Source organism: Artemia sp. Qi Xiang Cuo, chromosome 16 (assembly GCF_049724085.1).
Source record: "Artemia sp. Qi Xiang Cuo chromosome 16, ASM4972408v1, whole genome shotgun sequence".
Taxonomy (NCBI): domain Eukaryota; kingdom Metazoa; phylum Arthropoda; class Branchiopoda; order Anostraca; family Artemiidae; genus Artemia; species Artemia sp. Qi Xiang Cuo.
This window is the reverse complement of record NC_142809.1, coordinates 5,604,912-5,621,174: the sequence shown is the minus strand read 5'-3', so window position 1 is coordinate 5,621,174 and position 16,263 is coordinate 5,604,912. Positions and strand designations below refer to the sequence as shown.

The following is a 16,263-nucleotide window of genomic DNA, read 5'->3' as shown; positions in this document are numbered from 1 at the left end:
TCCTTTTATGATACATTTTAGACCTATCTCAGTCTGCCCAAAAGTCCCTTCTGTCCTTATGGTGGACATAAGGACATAAGGACAATCATAAGGATATGGACATCATATAGAAATCATAAGGACATCATGATGGAAATCATGAAAATCATAAGGACATGTGAAATCATAAGGCCAAACCAAATCATAAGGTTTGTTATTACCCGAAAGACAGAAAAGCTTAATGTCTGGGGTTAAAACATAAAAATTCATGTTTTTTATGTAATCTTATGTCAGAAAATGCACGTGAAAAATTGGAACAAAATTGGCTCTGGCCCTCCAGAGCCATTGGTGGCACACAAGGGTCGACATTTCAGTTGCTGTCTTTTGCTTCTTTTTTTTTACAGTTGCTATTTGAAACTGATCATCGTCATTCTTAAAAATGTGGTTAGTTCTTTATTTTGTTCCAACTAAGAAACAGCCGCTGGCTTTTTCTTGTGTTTGATATATTGATGTGGCTGCTGCCCAAACTTGGTGCGGCGGGGATTGATCCCTCGGCTCCGTGTTGCTAAGCAGAACATGAATCTACTGTGCTATAAAGGGCTTAAGATACTGTTAAATATTGCACTTGATATTGTCTTTTTTTATTTACAGAATACACTTGATACAGCAATTTTCATTAAAATAAGCCCTTAGACATCGCTACATGATGTCTCAGTGCTGCACTAGTGGCGAAAAAACCAAGGTGAGAAAAAAGAGAGACACAGAAAGAGAAAAAAGAGAGCTTCTTCTCGTGTAAAAAAGTGATATCGGGCTATAATGAAAGAAAGATTGAGATGGCTAGGCCTCGTTCTGTGAATGAGGGATGAAAGACTGCAAAATATAGTCCTAACCATCTAGGGCCAAACGAAAAGTAGGTCATCCCCAAAAGTGGTGGAAGGACGTCGTGGAAGGATTGAAGAGAAATTGGGACTTCTCGAGAGAGTGTAAAAACAAGGCTTTAAATAGATTGGGGGAGGCTTTAGACTGTAAAAGGAAGGCTTTAAATAGATTGCGGGAGGAGTGTACCTCGCTGTGTTGGCCTCAGGCAGTAGTAGTAATTTCAATGGTACAGTTGTCGTTTTAGTTATTTTTGCAATAATCTTTTACAATTAACATAAACAGAAATAATAGTTACCATTTCAAAATCAACTTCAAATGGCCATTTTTCCTCACTTTACTATTTTCTTCAAAACTTGTTTTATTTTTTTTTGGTTATTTTTAGCTAGAGTTCATTCTTTACTAGGTTCTTTTCAAAACGTGTTTTATTTATTTTTTTTTGTTATTTTTAGCTAGAGTTCATTCTTTACCAGGTTCTCTTCAAAACGTGTTTTATTTATTTTTTTGGTTGTTTTTAGCTAGAGTTCATTCTTTACTAGGTTCTCTTCAAAACGTATTTTATTTATTTTTTGGTTATTTTTAGCTAGAGTTCATTCTTTACTAGGTTCTCTTCAAAACGTGTTTTATTTATTTTTTTGTTTATTTTTAGCTAGAGTTCATTCTTTACTAGGTTCTCTTCAAAACGTGTTTTATTTTTTTTTTTTTTTTGGTTATTTTTAGCTAGAGTTCATTCTTAACTAGGTTCTCTTCAAAATGTGTTTTATTAATTTTTTTGGCTAGTTTTAGCTAGAATTCGTTCTTTAGTAGGTTGCATGTGACAAAGCGACCATGAGAATACCAGATCAAGTGTTGCCAGTTGGTGGCACCTATTAAAGAACGATGTGGCCTCTACGTATTACTTGTTCTCCCCAAACAATTTCTGTAGAAAGAGTGGTCATAGAACCTTAGGAGAAAGCACAATGGATTAGAAAATCAGAGCTGTATTTTTGGCCACCTTCCAGGTTTATTACAAACACGCCAGATGATAAAACTCACATGGATTTTAAAAAATTGAATAGTCTTAAATACACAAGAGTGTGGAAATAAAAACAGGAAATACCAAAGGAACATGAAAAAGACGTAACACAGGAGGGACGGAGCACAGAAACCAAAATCATGGTGGCAGCGTCAGGTGCAACCTAGTAAGGGCTCATTTAAAGGTTACGATGAAAGTTCAGCGTCAGTTACAATATCTAGCAGTTTTTATAAATATTAAGAGCATAGATTTATTAGAGCTTCACATACCTTGGTAGTATTATTAGTAAAGACGGTGGGAGCACTGAAGATGTTAAAAGTAGAATAGTGAAGGCTCAGGGTGTTTTTTCACCCTTAAAAAAGTTTGGAAGAATAGGAAGATAAGTCTGCAAACCAAGAGTAGAATATTGGAAGCTACAGTGATGACTGTGGTCAAATATGGCTCTGAAGCATGGGCGCTCCGAAAAGTGGACGAAGATTTGCTAGATGTTTTCCAGAGAAATTGCCTACGGATTGTTCTGGGGACCCGGCTGACGGACCGTATTTCAAACAGTAGGCTGTACGAAAAATGTGGTTCAATCTCGCTTTCTAGGGCTATAATGAGAGAAAGGTTGAGAGGGCTAGGGCTCGTTCTGCGGATGAAAAATGACACACTGCCTAAGATTGTGCTTTTCGGCCAACCGTCTAGGACTAAACGGAAAGCAAGTCGTCCACGGTTGGGGTGTGAGGATGTCTTGAAGAAAGATTTAATGGAAATAGGAATTTACTGGGAGGGTGTAAAGAGGGAGACTTTGAATAGATTGGAATGGAGACGGAGCGTGCATAGATGTGTTGGCCTTAGGTGGCCTGGAGCTGCAGTGAGTTGCTAGTAGGAGTAGTAGGAAAAAAAAAGGACAAAGATCCTCCAGAGCCATTGCTGGCGCATAAGGCGTCGAGTCGACGTTTCAGTTGCTGAGTGTTTTTTACAGGGATAAGTAGCAAGCTTGTCGCCCAAAATTGCAGCAGCGGGGATCGAACCTTGGTGCTCTGTATTAGCAAGCAGATCATCAATTCACTCTGCTACAACAGGTCAAAAAATTTACTCTGACGGGGAATCGAATCCGGGTCTTCCGCATGAAAGACAGGAATAGTGACCACTGGACCATCAAAGACTAGTGAGACTAGTATACTGTCAAAATAAAATGCAATTTTGGCAGCAACTGCATCTTCATATCAAGCAAATTTTCTCAGGTTCGTATATTTTGATGGATAACACTAAACTTAATTAATCTATTTATCTGAAATCAGCATAAAAAATCAATTCTGTTGATGTATCTATTGATATCAAGATTCCTTACTTTTTGTTACCACTAACTGCTTGATAATCTTGCCTTGTAGATAAACGATAAGCGCTAGGGTACACTAGCAAAAAAGCAGACATAGTAGGCATTAAAAAAGTCAAATGAATGAAAAAAATTGCATTACACTTTTTATGGCAATATATTCGTTCTTGCTTGCAGACTGTCTCCTCCAAACTAGAATATCAACACTAATCTTGTTCTGAATCAAGCGTTTACGTGCATTTTCCATTGATTTTTGTAAAAAATTAATGGATTTCTTGAAAAAAAATCACTAAAAATAACTCACTAATGAAAAATTACTAAACAAGAAAAAAAACTCTCACTAGCGGTGGCAAACTTGTATGTGTCTCCGTTTTTAATTCTTTTTTTTTCTTTTGACGTCGTTAAATCAAAGGACACCTCTGGTTTATGTGACAGGTTTATGTGACACTGGTTTATGTGACATCTTATGTCAAACATCAAACATCTTATGTGACACAGGTTTATGTGACATCTTATGTCAAAAAGGTTTATGTGACATCTTATGTCAAACATCAAACATCTTATGTGACACAGCATGTCAAACAGGTTTATGTGACACTGGTTTATGTGACATCTTATGTCAAACATCAAACATCTTATGTGACACAGGTTTATGTGACATCTTATGTCAAAATGGTTTATGTGACATCTTATGTCAAACATCAAACATCTTATGTGACACAGCATGTCAAACAGGTTTATTTGACATCTTAAGTAATTCAAATTAGTCATCCATAGCTTTAGACCCATTAATAAAATTCATATACGGTCATTAACCAAAATGTGGTCATTAACTGGTCCTCCAAAATCCGGTCACTACTCATAAAAGGTAAATGCTGTGCAAAACATTGAAGAATAAAGCTGATATTACAATTTTAATCTAATCAGGGTCATTACCTTAAATAGGAAACAAGGTAATATTTAAAATATTCGGTTATCATATCTTTTACAACGGAAGGGGGGTTACTCCACTAATGGCCCTCTCCCCCCACCACCACAAAAATAGAGGTGATTTCCCGTTTTGACCCGCTCCTTCTTAGTGAAAATAATTTTAAATTCCCTGTCCGTGTCGAATATGTCCGCATCAGTAGTGGAAATGCTCGTAATCACAGCATAAATATTATACAGTATGGAAGATTTGGTTTAGAAATGGAACACATCACAGCGCGCGGTTTGGTAAGCTTTCCAACGCGTCACATCAATAGCTTCAACGGGTCTTCTACATTCCGATCGCAATTCGCTAAAATTTCGTTATTGCGCACGCGCGAAGGCGGAGTCATGACGAGAGGTGTGTGACTAATGTGTCCCGTAAATCTTTGATGAAAGTATAGGCATTTTACGTACTTTATAATATTTATGCTGTGCTCTTGATTCAGCTTGAACAGTTAAAGCCATTTAAATCCTTTAAGCCATCGTTTATGTTCATCAGAAAATGAAGAATAAGTCCTTTAAGCCATCGTTTATGTTCATCCGAAAATTAAGAATAAAAAATAATAAGAAACCAAACAATGGTTAATTTTGGGCCAGTTTTTAGATTATTTCAAATTTTGTGAAAAAAACAAAAAAAAAAGTATTCAAACCATAATTGTCATTTCGTGCATAGTCAATGTCTCAGAACAGATTTGTCTCATACATTCCTCTTTTACCCAAGTTTTTATGTTTGAGCACAGTCAAAATAGCTGAGAAGTAGTCACCAAAAAATATTATTCCAAAAATACTTTATTAATTATTTTTCTTTTGCTTTGAAACCTGTTCAGTGGGAAATGAATATTGCGCCACGGCTTTGAATTATCAATAAACAAGGCTCACTAAATAAACCAATGGTATATTAGCTGGTTTATTATAACTTTCAATTTTGTATATTAGCTAATTTAGAAGTAAAACAGTTCTCTGATGAAAAAATTCGTGTCCCATTTATAAATTACTAGTTATTTTGTTTCAAAGGTAAATTTAAAAAGGAAAGAAACAAGAAAATAGGGCGACAACACAATTAAACCTTTACGCGGCAATTGCATTTTTCTACATTATTACAGGCTACAATGTTCCCAAGTAAAAGGGGAAAAGGAAAGGGGTTTCCAAGGTTTCAAAAGTAATTGAAACCCCTAAGTTATAACTTGGAATATCAAATTAAGGTTTTTCTTCAAATTCGTGCTTTGACTGAATTGAAGTTTTAATTAAATAACTAGTTTGGAAGATTTTCTCATTAGAAATTTCGTTAGCGAAACTGAATGCCCTACCGCGGAAAAAGATTTTAATTGAACAATGTTTGGGATTATCATTCATATTATTTAAGAAGTAATTCTCTTTAGACTAGTATCCCGATGTGCCAATTCACAAAAGCGTAGGGAAAAATAGGAACTTTTTTTCTTTCTAACAAATGTTCAAGAAATTACCTTTTTGTAAATCTAAGGGTGGGGAGTGGAGCGTTTTTTTTCAGTTTTTCATTAAAATACCAAAAAGTGGGATTTTCGAAAATCAAGGGAGAGAGGCCAAAAATCTAATGCTTGTCTTATAATCATACGAAAAAGCATCCCAAAAAAGTGAATTAGTCTGTTGCCTTTTTAAAATTGTTTCAACTAGCTTTATCTGCTTCGAGTTAATAAGGTCCGAGAGAAACCGACGCCATAGCCATTCCTAAGGTTGGTGGTGCCTGGGGCAAAATTAACTACAGTGCCCCCTCCCGACTCAAATATAAACAAAAAAGCCGAATCAAAGTGGGCAACCCCCCAGCGCGGCACCCCCTCCCCCAGCTGTGGTGCCTGGGGCAGCTGACCTTTTGTCTCCCCCCCCCCTTTGAACAGCTGTGACCTAAACTACTACTTAAGCTGTATCCTCACAACATTTGAATCTCAGGCGTCATTGTGCATCGCTGGTGACATTTCTCGAAGTCCTCGGTGACATTTCCCGCATTCTCTGCTCCATATTTGCAATCTCGTTCGCCAGATTTTTGACTCGGGAACATTTAAGGATTTCTGAATACCAGTTTCATATGGAAACCTCAGTTTCGAATATAGGAGTCTCTGGATCGCAAAAAGATCTGTGTGATGGAGGCATTAATCTTTGATTACATTTTATCCACATTTGGTGACATTTTGTGAATTCTCGGGACGTTTTTGTCCCATTTTTATCCAAAAGAATTGTCGTAAAATTGTGATGACCAACAGTTAAGATCATATAGCATTCTTTTTGAATTAGAATATTTATTTCTTGAAGCACTGAGGTAGAAAAAAAAGTTTAAAGTAATAAGCATTTTGTCAAAATGCGCTTTGTAGAAAAAAGCAGTTTTGAGCAATAGCAGTTGCAGCTACTGGGATAGATCGTTCCGACAATTTGACCTTGTAGCAGGACCAGACTTTTCCCACCTGACCACTGTTACGTGAGAATTTGTTTAACCTTCTGCTCCCCATACTCACAGCGAATGAGTTTGCAGTCAAACCACCTCAAGCTATAGGATCTGCTATACCAAGACTCAAACCCTCGGCCCAAAATGCATGGGATTACAAGTCCAGCGATCGGCAAGGGTGGCCCTCAGGATGACCGTGTAAAGGCTCCAAATCTTACACATTATATAATACTTTTCAAATAAATGGATGTGCGTTATAAAATGGCTTCAATTTAGCATATACATTATCGTATATTGTATATAAATTCATTAGATGGCTCAAATTTTAGATTGGGTATAAACAAACATTCAAACGTTTTGCTCTATGTCTATTAAACCTTAACAGGTCACTCCACCTAAATATTGTCTCTTTTAAGCTCCTCGTTTCACCAGCTTTATACAATTAGGAAATCCACCTAGCCTTCTAACTCATTTTCAAAAAAGGGGATGTATATATTCTCTTACCATAGGGACAACAATATGTAAATTTGGAACCCCTATTAACTATAGAGAAATCTATTTTACTTGGTAACTCCTTAACAAAGCCATTTCTAGACGAGGCTTTTCGTTTTAGGCCCGGCGACATTGCAACTACTACAAAGCAAATATAGCTCTTCCAGTGACACCAGTGGCAGTGCTTCTACTATCCCCGAATTTTCGGTGTTTCCCCTAATCCCCCCCCCCCCATTTTGGGTCCTCCAAAATCTTCACGAAAATCGATATTAAGGGAAGTTAACAACTCATGCTAAGGTTCGTGTATTTTCGAACGTTAATTTATTGGGAGATTTAAGCGACCCATTTTGTTTTAGGGGGATCAGGGGAAACCCCGACAAATTCGGGGATAATAACAACCAGCAGATAAAGTTCAAGCTGCGAGATTTAAAAAAATACGAGATACACAATTAACATAATATAGAAAATATGATATAGTTGAGCCATGATCTAATTTTAAAATTAAGACAGTATCCACGGGGGCTCAGCGTTTGAACCCCCCCCCCCCTAAATTTTCTCCAATGCGTAGAAATATAAAAAAAAAGGCAAAAATGATGTGTTTTTCTGTATTTAGTTTATAACACAACGGTTTCTGGAACTTTTCCCCAACAGTAAGGGCAGCAGGATCAAAACAGTTACAAGAAATCCAAAATCTTCTAAAAAACAGGACTATAATTAATTTAATAATTAATTTAATAGCAAGTCAACTATTGAATATTTTGTTCATCAATTTGAGTTTTTTATTTCTATTTGAACAAAAGAATTGCCGTGTTTGAATTCTTATCGAAAACGATGATAATCTAAACAGAAATTCTGAAAAATATCAATCAGAAGCACCCGTAATTAGAAAGACAAGAAAGACAAAAAAAGAAAAAAGGAAGGAAAAATTTAACACAAATGTTAGACGTACTTTTTACAAAGCTACAAAGGATAAGATTGCAAAACCGCAAATTTTAATAACCATAACATGGATATAAAGAAGCAAAATATTGGCACGGAAATAAAAATTTTAAATATTCCTAAAACGGAAATATATAGCTTATAACATATTAATTTACAGAAAGGTGCCTATTGGTACATTTCCTCAATGAACGAAGCATGTTTATCATATACCACTGCCCTCTTTAACTTCAAGGTCGGCCCTGAAAGGAAAGAATAATAAATAAAAATACATATACAATAAACACAATTAATTTATTTAGTCTCAAGACTAGGTATTTTTTCGCTTTGTATTCTATGTTTTGTAATTTGTTTTGTTGGGGATTTCCTTGTTTTTTTTTGTTTTATAAATTTTTGTGTATATATGGCCCTTGGACTTTTGAAATACACTGATCTATCTATTTATACAATATAGCGAACTGAATAGCACTAACTCTTCAAGTAGCTGAAATTCATACAACGTATAGGCATTCAGTTTTGAAAGGGTTCGAACCCAGACAAAAATTGAAATATAAACTACCACACTTGAGATTAGATCTGGAATTCTTTCTATTGATTACGACTATGCAAGACCTTTCCTAAGAAATTCTTATAAAAGTTCTGAGAAGAAAATTCTTCAGATAAATTTGCTATGGTGTGCAATTTTAATTTTTTGGTAAAGGCTGAGAATAACAACAAATTCGGTGCAGCACTTCAGCAACGATCGATGTACTTCCACTAATGAATAAATTATAATTTATTTTATGACCACATTGGAAAAGAGAACACATTTTAAAAACATATTGAAACCATTCAGACATCTCCAACATTTTAAAACATATATATATATATATATATATATATATATATATATATATATATATATATATATATATATATATATATATATATATATATATATATATATATATATATATATATATATATATATATATATATATATATATATATATATATATATATATATATATATATATATATATATATATATATATATATATTTTAAAATAGCATATCAGGAGAAACTGTTCCTTAATATTTAATTTTGTATTTGCTCCTAATAGTAAATAGGTTCGAATATCTAAGGGTTTAATTCTAATTGGAAATAAGTTTAAATATTTAAGGGTTTAGTTCTAATTGAGATCCCTTGATATTAAAACCTTTTTTAAGGAGTGGATCTTATTATTGATTAAAAATAAAAAACATTTTTTTAAATACTAATAAAACAAGAATAAACCAATTTATATGAAAAGTTGCTACCCCCCCCCCCGTTGGGTTTACACTAAAGTTTAGTGCTTTTATAAAACCATATTACAATGAAACTCCTGTAGCCAGTTACTGATTATCAGCGTTTTATCAGGTTTTACTGCCAGTTACTGATTATAGTCAGCCAGTTACTGATTATCAGGCCAATTCTATCTGATTCAAGACATGATTCCATCTAAAGGCTCTTTTTCTTTTTCTTTTTTTTAAATTACGTGGAATTGAACTCCAAGTCAGAACCAAGCAAATTTCAAATGGACAGAACTCCTAATTTACAATAAGCAAGCAAGTTATTTTCTTTGATCTCTATCTAACCCTGCTATGGTAGCTCAGCCCCACATAACACGAAAAAAATAATTAAGAGAATTGTCTGTAATTTTCTGGGGGAGGGATAATTCTCCCTGGGGGAGAATTGTTCACGGGAGGATTTTCAGGGGCTAATTGTCCCCGGGGGGATAATCGCCCACAAGGGGAATTTTCTGGGGAGTAGAGGGATGGGAATCATCCAGACATCAGACTGATCGGTAGATTTTTTTTTGCGCAAACCCAATTAAATGATTCCATTCGTTCTCGAGACCATGTGATTTAAAAAAAGTTTGCTAAAATTAGTCTTACTGAAAACATTTTGGAGTGCAAAAAATTCAGCTAGTTAGTAATTGCGATTATTTTATTTACCGATTTATTTTCAAGGAATTTTTGCAGAAAATGCTAAAATTTTAAAAAATTAATAAAAAATTACAAATTCACACGTTAAAATATTCAAATTTTTTTATTTCTTTTTTGTTAATTTTTAATGCCAAATCCTATCGTATTCGTTCCCATCAAACCACATCTCTTTATTCTGAGGTCAAACTTTTTATTCCAATGATTTGATACCAGAAACTACCTTTTTCCCAATATGAGGTATTAAATTTTATATTTATTTTTGTAAAATAAATATAATAATAAAATAAATAAATATATTTACAAATGAATATATTAGAAAATATAATACAAATATTATATTTTCCCTTCACAGACACCCGTGTACATATATTTATAAAATAAATATATTAAAAAATATAATAAATATTACATTTTCAAACAGTTCGTGGTAACGAACTGTAAGTAAGGAGCGACCCGGCTCAATGGTAACCGAAACTATAAAAAACAGAATTTTGATACCAATAGATACCTCAAAGGAATCAGATTTTAATTCTGATTTCAAATATATAAGTTTGATCAAGTTTGGTCCTACTAATCAAAAGTAACGCGCCTGAGGAAATTTACCTTGCTTTGGAAAAAAGGGAGAAATACCCCTCAAAAGTAATAAATTCTTTACGAAATTCACAACATCAGAAACTACGTATCAGAGAAACCTATTGTAGAGGTTTCAAACACCTATCTACAAAAATGTGGCATTTTCCATTTTTTGCCAGAAGAAAGATCACGGATGCGTGTTTATTTGTTTTTTTTCTTTTTCCAGGGGTGATCGCACCGACCCAGTGGTCTTAGAATATCGTGGTAGGGCTCACCGGAACGGAAATTAAAAGTTTTAGTGCCCTTTTTAAGTGACCAAAAAAATGGAGGGCAACTAGGCCCCCTCCCACGCTCATTTTTTCCCCAAAGTCACCTGATCAAAATTTTGAGATAGCCATTTTGTTCAACATGTTCGAAAATATTATAAGTATGTCTTTTTGGATTACTTAATCCCCCTAAGTTCCCGGGAGGAGGGCTGAAAGTTATGAACTTTACCTAATGTTAACATATAGTATTGGTTATTGGGAAGTATACAGTACAGACGTTTTCAGGGGAGATTTTTCCTGGTAGTGGGGGGGGGGGGGGGGGGGTTATGGGGGAGGATCTTTCCATGAAGGAAGTTTTCATGGGGGAAGGGACATTGCTATGAAGGGGACACCGGACTTGCCAGCATTATTTAAAAAAAGATCAGAAATTAAGTATAAAAAAAACAAGTTTTTCAACTGCAGCAGCAGCAACATCAAAACTTTAAACGAACAGAAAATATTACATATATGATTGGGTTCACCCCCTAGTCAATAACTCACTATTTAAGCCAAAGATTTTTTATTACTTTCATAAGAGTTATTTATTCTAATTAACCGCCTTTGTGATTAAGCGTTCATTTTTAAATAATTGGAAAAAAATTCGAACTTTCGCTTAAAGAGCAAGTTTTTGACTTGGGGGTGAACCCCCTAATATACGTATTAAAAATGTATGAATATAGAAGTTCGTTACGTAAATTAATTCGTAAGTTACGTATATTTGTTACTAATAAAAACGTTCGTAAATAAAATGAAACAAGTTTCGAGAAAGCCATTTGACCAAATAAAAGTAAATTAATATGAAAATTTTGTTTTAATTATTCATGTACTGTGAGCCAAGATCAAAAAATGCATTTATTCAAAAACGTTCAAAAATTAAATAAAAAAAACAAGTTTTTTTAACTGAAAGTGAGGAGCGACATTAAAACTTAAAACGAGCAGAAATTATTCCGTATATAAAAGGGGCTGTCCCCTCCTCAAAGCCTTGCTCTTTATGCTAAAGTTTGACCTTCTCACAAATCTATTTTTTTAAACAACAAAAAACTTTAGCGTAAAGAGCGAGGCGTTGAGGAAGGGACAGCCCCTTTCATATACGGAATAATTTCTGTTCGTTTTAAGTTTTAATGTCGCTCTTTACTTTCAGTTAAAAAAAACTTGTTTTTTTTATTTATTCCCTTCAAAGACACCCGTACTGTAAGCTTAGTCTAAAGACATTTAATAGAATGAATAATAATAATAAAAAAATATCCATGACCATCTTCTCGGGAAAATATAACATTGCTTATCTTTGTTGTTCGGAGCTTGAAATCACCTGTGTAGGTTTGTCAGGCATTTTGAATTTGATGGAGTAGCTTTCAAAAAGATAAAATCTGATTTTTGGAGTTTTCAGCCTTTTTTTGTAAAAATAGGAAAATATTTTCATGCTCATAACTGTTGATGGATACATTTAAAATCAATGAACTTTGCCTGCTTGGAAATTTCTGTTCGTTCTTAGTATCAAGTCCATGGGGTGATATAAATTACTATAAATCTTAGGGGGCTGCTAGTCCCCTAAAGCCTGCTGTTCACGGTCAAGATAGGTTTTGTATACACAAATTTCAGAATGATAATAATCCCTAAAAAATGTACCCCCCCCCCATTTTTTGCGGAGGGAGGTATGAATCATCAAAAGAAAATTCAGGGGTCATAATTTCCAAGTCCTTTAAGTGGGGGGGGGGGTTTTTGTAAAAATCTTGTTTTCTTGGGATGCTCCGAATCCTTACCCTTCTGTGCATATAAGTAAATGTATGCTATCTTTTACATTTTACTTTAAATATGTCCTTAGTAAGGGACAAACTTTCACTCCATAGCACTCATATTGCAGGCCTAGACCAAAGTCAGGGGCGAATCTCCAGCATTTTTATTTGGGGGGGGGGGGTGCAAGAAGGGCCCATATCTGGATAGTCAAAGGGCATGGGATGTATAATATTTTTTTTCTCCACATTATTGTGAGGAGAACTGCCCCCCCCCCTTGCCACCCCCAAACGGCACCCCTGACCAAAGTAGTACAGAATGACATGAGATCAGGGATTTAACTCTTCTCCGTCTCTCCAAATTTAGATGAACGACGTCTCACCGAAATTTAGGAAATTTGGCCTTAAAAAGGCCATTTTAGGCTTCCTGCACAGCCTTCACGTCCACAAAGGATTCACTTTATCTCTCTCCTAACAATTAACACGCAATAAATTAATGAATATTCAAAGACCACAATTCAACTCAGTCAAATATAGCTAGTTAAACTATGTCAAATGATCAAACGGTTTTTTGAAACAAACTGCAAACAAAGAAAGATTCCTCTCCATGGTAACTATAAGTAAAAAAAAATGGAAGATTGGAAATAAAATCTATATCAAAGGACTTATTTTATGACGAATCCAAATATGTAAAATGTGTCAAGTTTAAAGATGATTATCACCATCACCGTCCGGAGCCAGCTGAAGGTTCTCGCAAATTTGACCAGAGATGGAACAAATGCTGGGTGAGGTTCGCCGAAGAACGGGCACAAGAGCGCTCATCATGGAAGACCATCATTCAGAAGCTCTGTTTGGATGCCGAGTTCAACATTAATGTTTACAAAGTCCATCCAGCATTTTTTACAGACTGGAAAATCGTTTTCCAGTATCTCTGAGCTTACCATAAGAGGAAAAAACTTACCTAGTTCTCCTCCGTGTACAGAGAAGTCTTTGGGAAGCAACGTCCATTTTTGAATTTTCTGCGCATTGGATATTGCTTTTGCATTTGCAGCTATTAAGCCAGCGTTGACAGCTTTATAAGAGGTGCTATTTACATCCTTGCACAGGTTTCTAACGTCAGTGACTGTTGCTACATTTACAGATGCCATTTCTTTGAACCAGTTTCGTACGGCAGGTGTCACTTCGTCCAAAGGCTCTTGACTCTCGGGATCAACAAGGGTCTAAAAAAAGTATGAACATATCTCGACAACATTTAATCTCATTAATATAACGAGGCTTATAAATCACAAAGAAAAGCTAGCAGCTCTCTAGCTGTGAGGTTTTTTTGAACCCGAAATCAGACAGTTCTTTGGAACGAACTATACGTAAAGAGTGACCTGGGCTAATAGTAACTGAAGCTTTATAACAAAAGAAGGAATTTTTACAGAAGTGTATATATTTAAAAAAAAAACAGTTCTTCTGTGATTCTAAAAATATAAAATTCAAAATTTGCGAAACTTTCCAAATGAAAAACTTTGCTGCAATTACGAAAAAAATGGGAAAGGCCACTAAAAGAGGAAGTGATTCAACCCCCTATCTAAACAACCTTATTTTATTTATTTTTTTAGAAAGATGGTCATGGAATCGTGTTTATTTGTTTTTATATTTTTTTTTCTCTGGGGTGATCGTGTCAAACAAATGGTCCTTTAGAGCTGGCAATAAAAGTTGTATCAATTTCTTAAGTGGCAGAAAGATTTCACTGCAGCAAACTGGCACTTTCAGCCCTTTTACTGTACAAAAAGACAATTTGGCCCAAAGGGTGCCAGAAAGCCATCGTATAAAAATTTCGAGATAGAAATTAATCTATAATCCCTCGTGATCCCCGGAATATTACCAGATTATGCCTGTAATATTGGTGGGTGAGATGATAGGGCCTCTCTCATTGCACTAAAGACTTTTCTATGGTAACATTAAATATTATATTTGTATGTACAACAAATAAAATTTAGATAGGAGGAAGGGGGTCATGAGTAACACTAGAACTGGTGCTCTCTTCTTATTCGAAACATGTTTTGAAGACTTAAAATATAGTAAACTTATCGAAAAAAAAATGCTTATTACATTCTCGCCTTTTTTCAATGTTGATAAAGCTTTACATCATAAATTAAACTTTATAGTTTGAACATGGATTTTAATTCTTAGCTATAATAAAATGTATGTTCTTTCTTTATCCTGTATTATTGAACCCTATGTCTCAGGAATCTTGACTCAAGATCCTATTCTGAGTTATTTTTTTTTTTAATTTACTGGATTATAACAAGGGCGTAATTTGCTATGTGGCAGGGGGGCGACTGCCAGCCGGACCGCAGTTTGCCCCCCTCCCAGCTGAGATTTAATTTCTTCAAAAATCTTGTTAAAACCAAGATAAAACTTTATAATTCAAGCATCCAAAGAAACGGGTCAGTTTTCTTAAGTATATTTTTGCCTCTACGGTACTATATGAGTAGAGAAGAAGGTACCATTTCTACGACTTTATGTTCCATTCTGTGTTATTTGCGTACGCCCCCGTACCAAACAGGTTTTTCTGGTAGAACCTTATACTTTGCGTACGCCCCCGTACCAAACAGGTTTTTCTGGTAGGTATTCTATTCTACAGGTCATTACACCTTTGCCAAGAGACTTACGCAATTTAAGGACAAATTGTTTTGACGTAGATTTATAGTTCATGATATACAAGTTTTTTTTTTAGGTTAAATCCGTGGTCATTCATCTGTAAGTTGATTAGTAGGTTTTTTTTTTTAACTTGGCTAATAGGTTTTTAAACCTATTGCTACGAACGCTACATGCATTCCATTTTTGGAACTAGGAGCGAGATTGTGTGATGCTATCAGACTGGTTTCGTTTCATGGGTTCATTAATAGAAGGACTAATGTTTTTGAAAAGGGTAATTACTTCTTTAGTTTACGAGATTTGTGAATTTTTTGCGAAAACGTATTTGCCTAAAGGTAGTGCGTTGGTTAAGAATGTCTCACGGGTAATTAAAGAATGGGATGCTTGCATCAACAATACAAAGAATATGCTCAGATACTTAATAGATTTGACTCCTACAAGAGACATTGGTAGAAGGTATTCAATAGCTTAATTGAAAAGTAACGATAGAATGACATTGTGACTTGACCTAGCTTTACCTCGCCGATATGGTCTGTATAATACACAAGTGATGATTTGCACAGTGTTGTCAATTTTAAATAGTTTAGAAATAAAAAAAATTAACAAGAAATGGGTGAAAAGTGTTTTGAGGGAGTTGAGTTGCACGAGGGTTCAGTTACAGGGGATACCGTTGCACGGGGGTTTCGGTTATACCGGGGTTCAGTTACATGGGGGGTTGAGTTGCACGGGGGTTGAGTTAAATGGGGATTGAGTTCCACGAGAGTAGTGCTTTGTCGTGGTTTAGCTTGTCACAGTTTTAAAAGAGCTTTACGGGGATTGAGAAACTCAGTTGCCGGATTCCGTGTGGTTTTTCTTTACTTGGCGGTCATTAAAACCGAAATATTTGTGTTACCTAAGTTGTTTGTCTATATTTTCAAAGAGCTTTTAGGGGTTTGAGAGACTCAGGTGCCGGATTCCTTCTGTTTTTTCTTTACTTGGTGGTCATTAAAAATGAAATTTTTGTGTTAAATAAGTAGTTTTTGTATCTTTTAAAA

General features: G+C 35.0%; 1 protein-coding gene across 6 annotated transcripts in view; it reads right to left on the bottom strand.

Annotated features, from left to right (window-relative positions):
- Positions 1-8,035: 8,035 nt before the first annotated feature.
- The window catches only part of LOC148942498 (long-chain-fatty-acid--CoA ligase ACSBG2-like), a 265,986-nt gene continuing 257,758 nt past the window's right edge, over positions 8,036-16,263 (bottom strand). For all 6 annotated transcript variants that reach the window (XM_089101963.1, XM_089101964.1, XM_089101966.1 and 3 more), the window contains 2 exons: positions 13,542-13,800; positions 8,036-8,246 (listed from right to left, as the gene is read on the bottom strand). In XM_089101963.1, the coding sequence (XP_088958089.1) occupies positions 8,173-8,246; positions 13,542-13,800 (333 nt within the window). In that variant the 3' untranslated portion in view covers positions 8,036-8,172. The remainder of the gene's footprint in view (positions 8,247-13,541; positions 13,801-16,263) is intronic.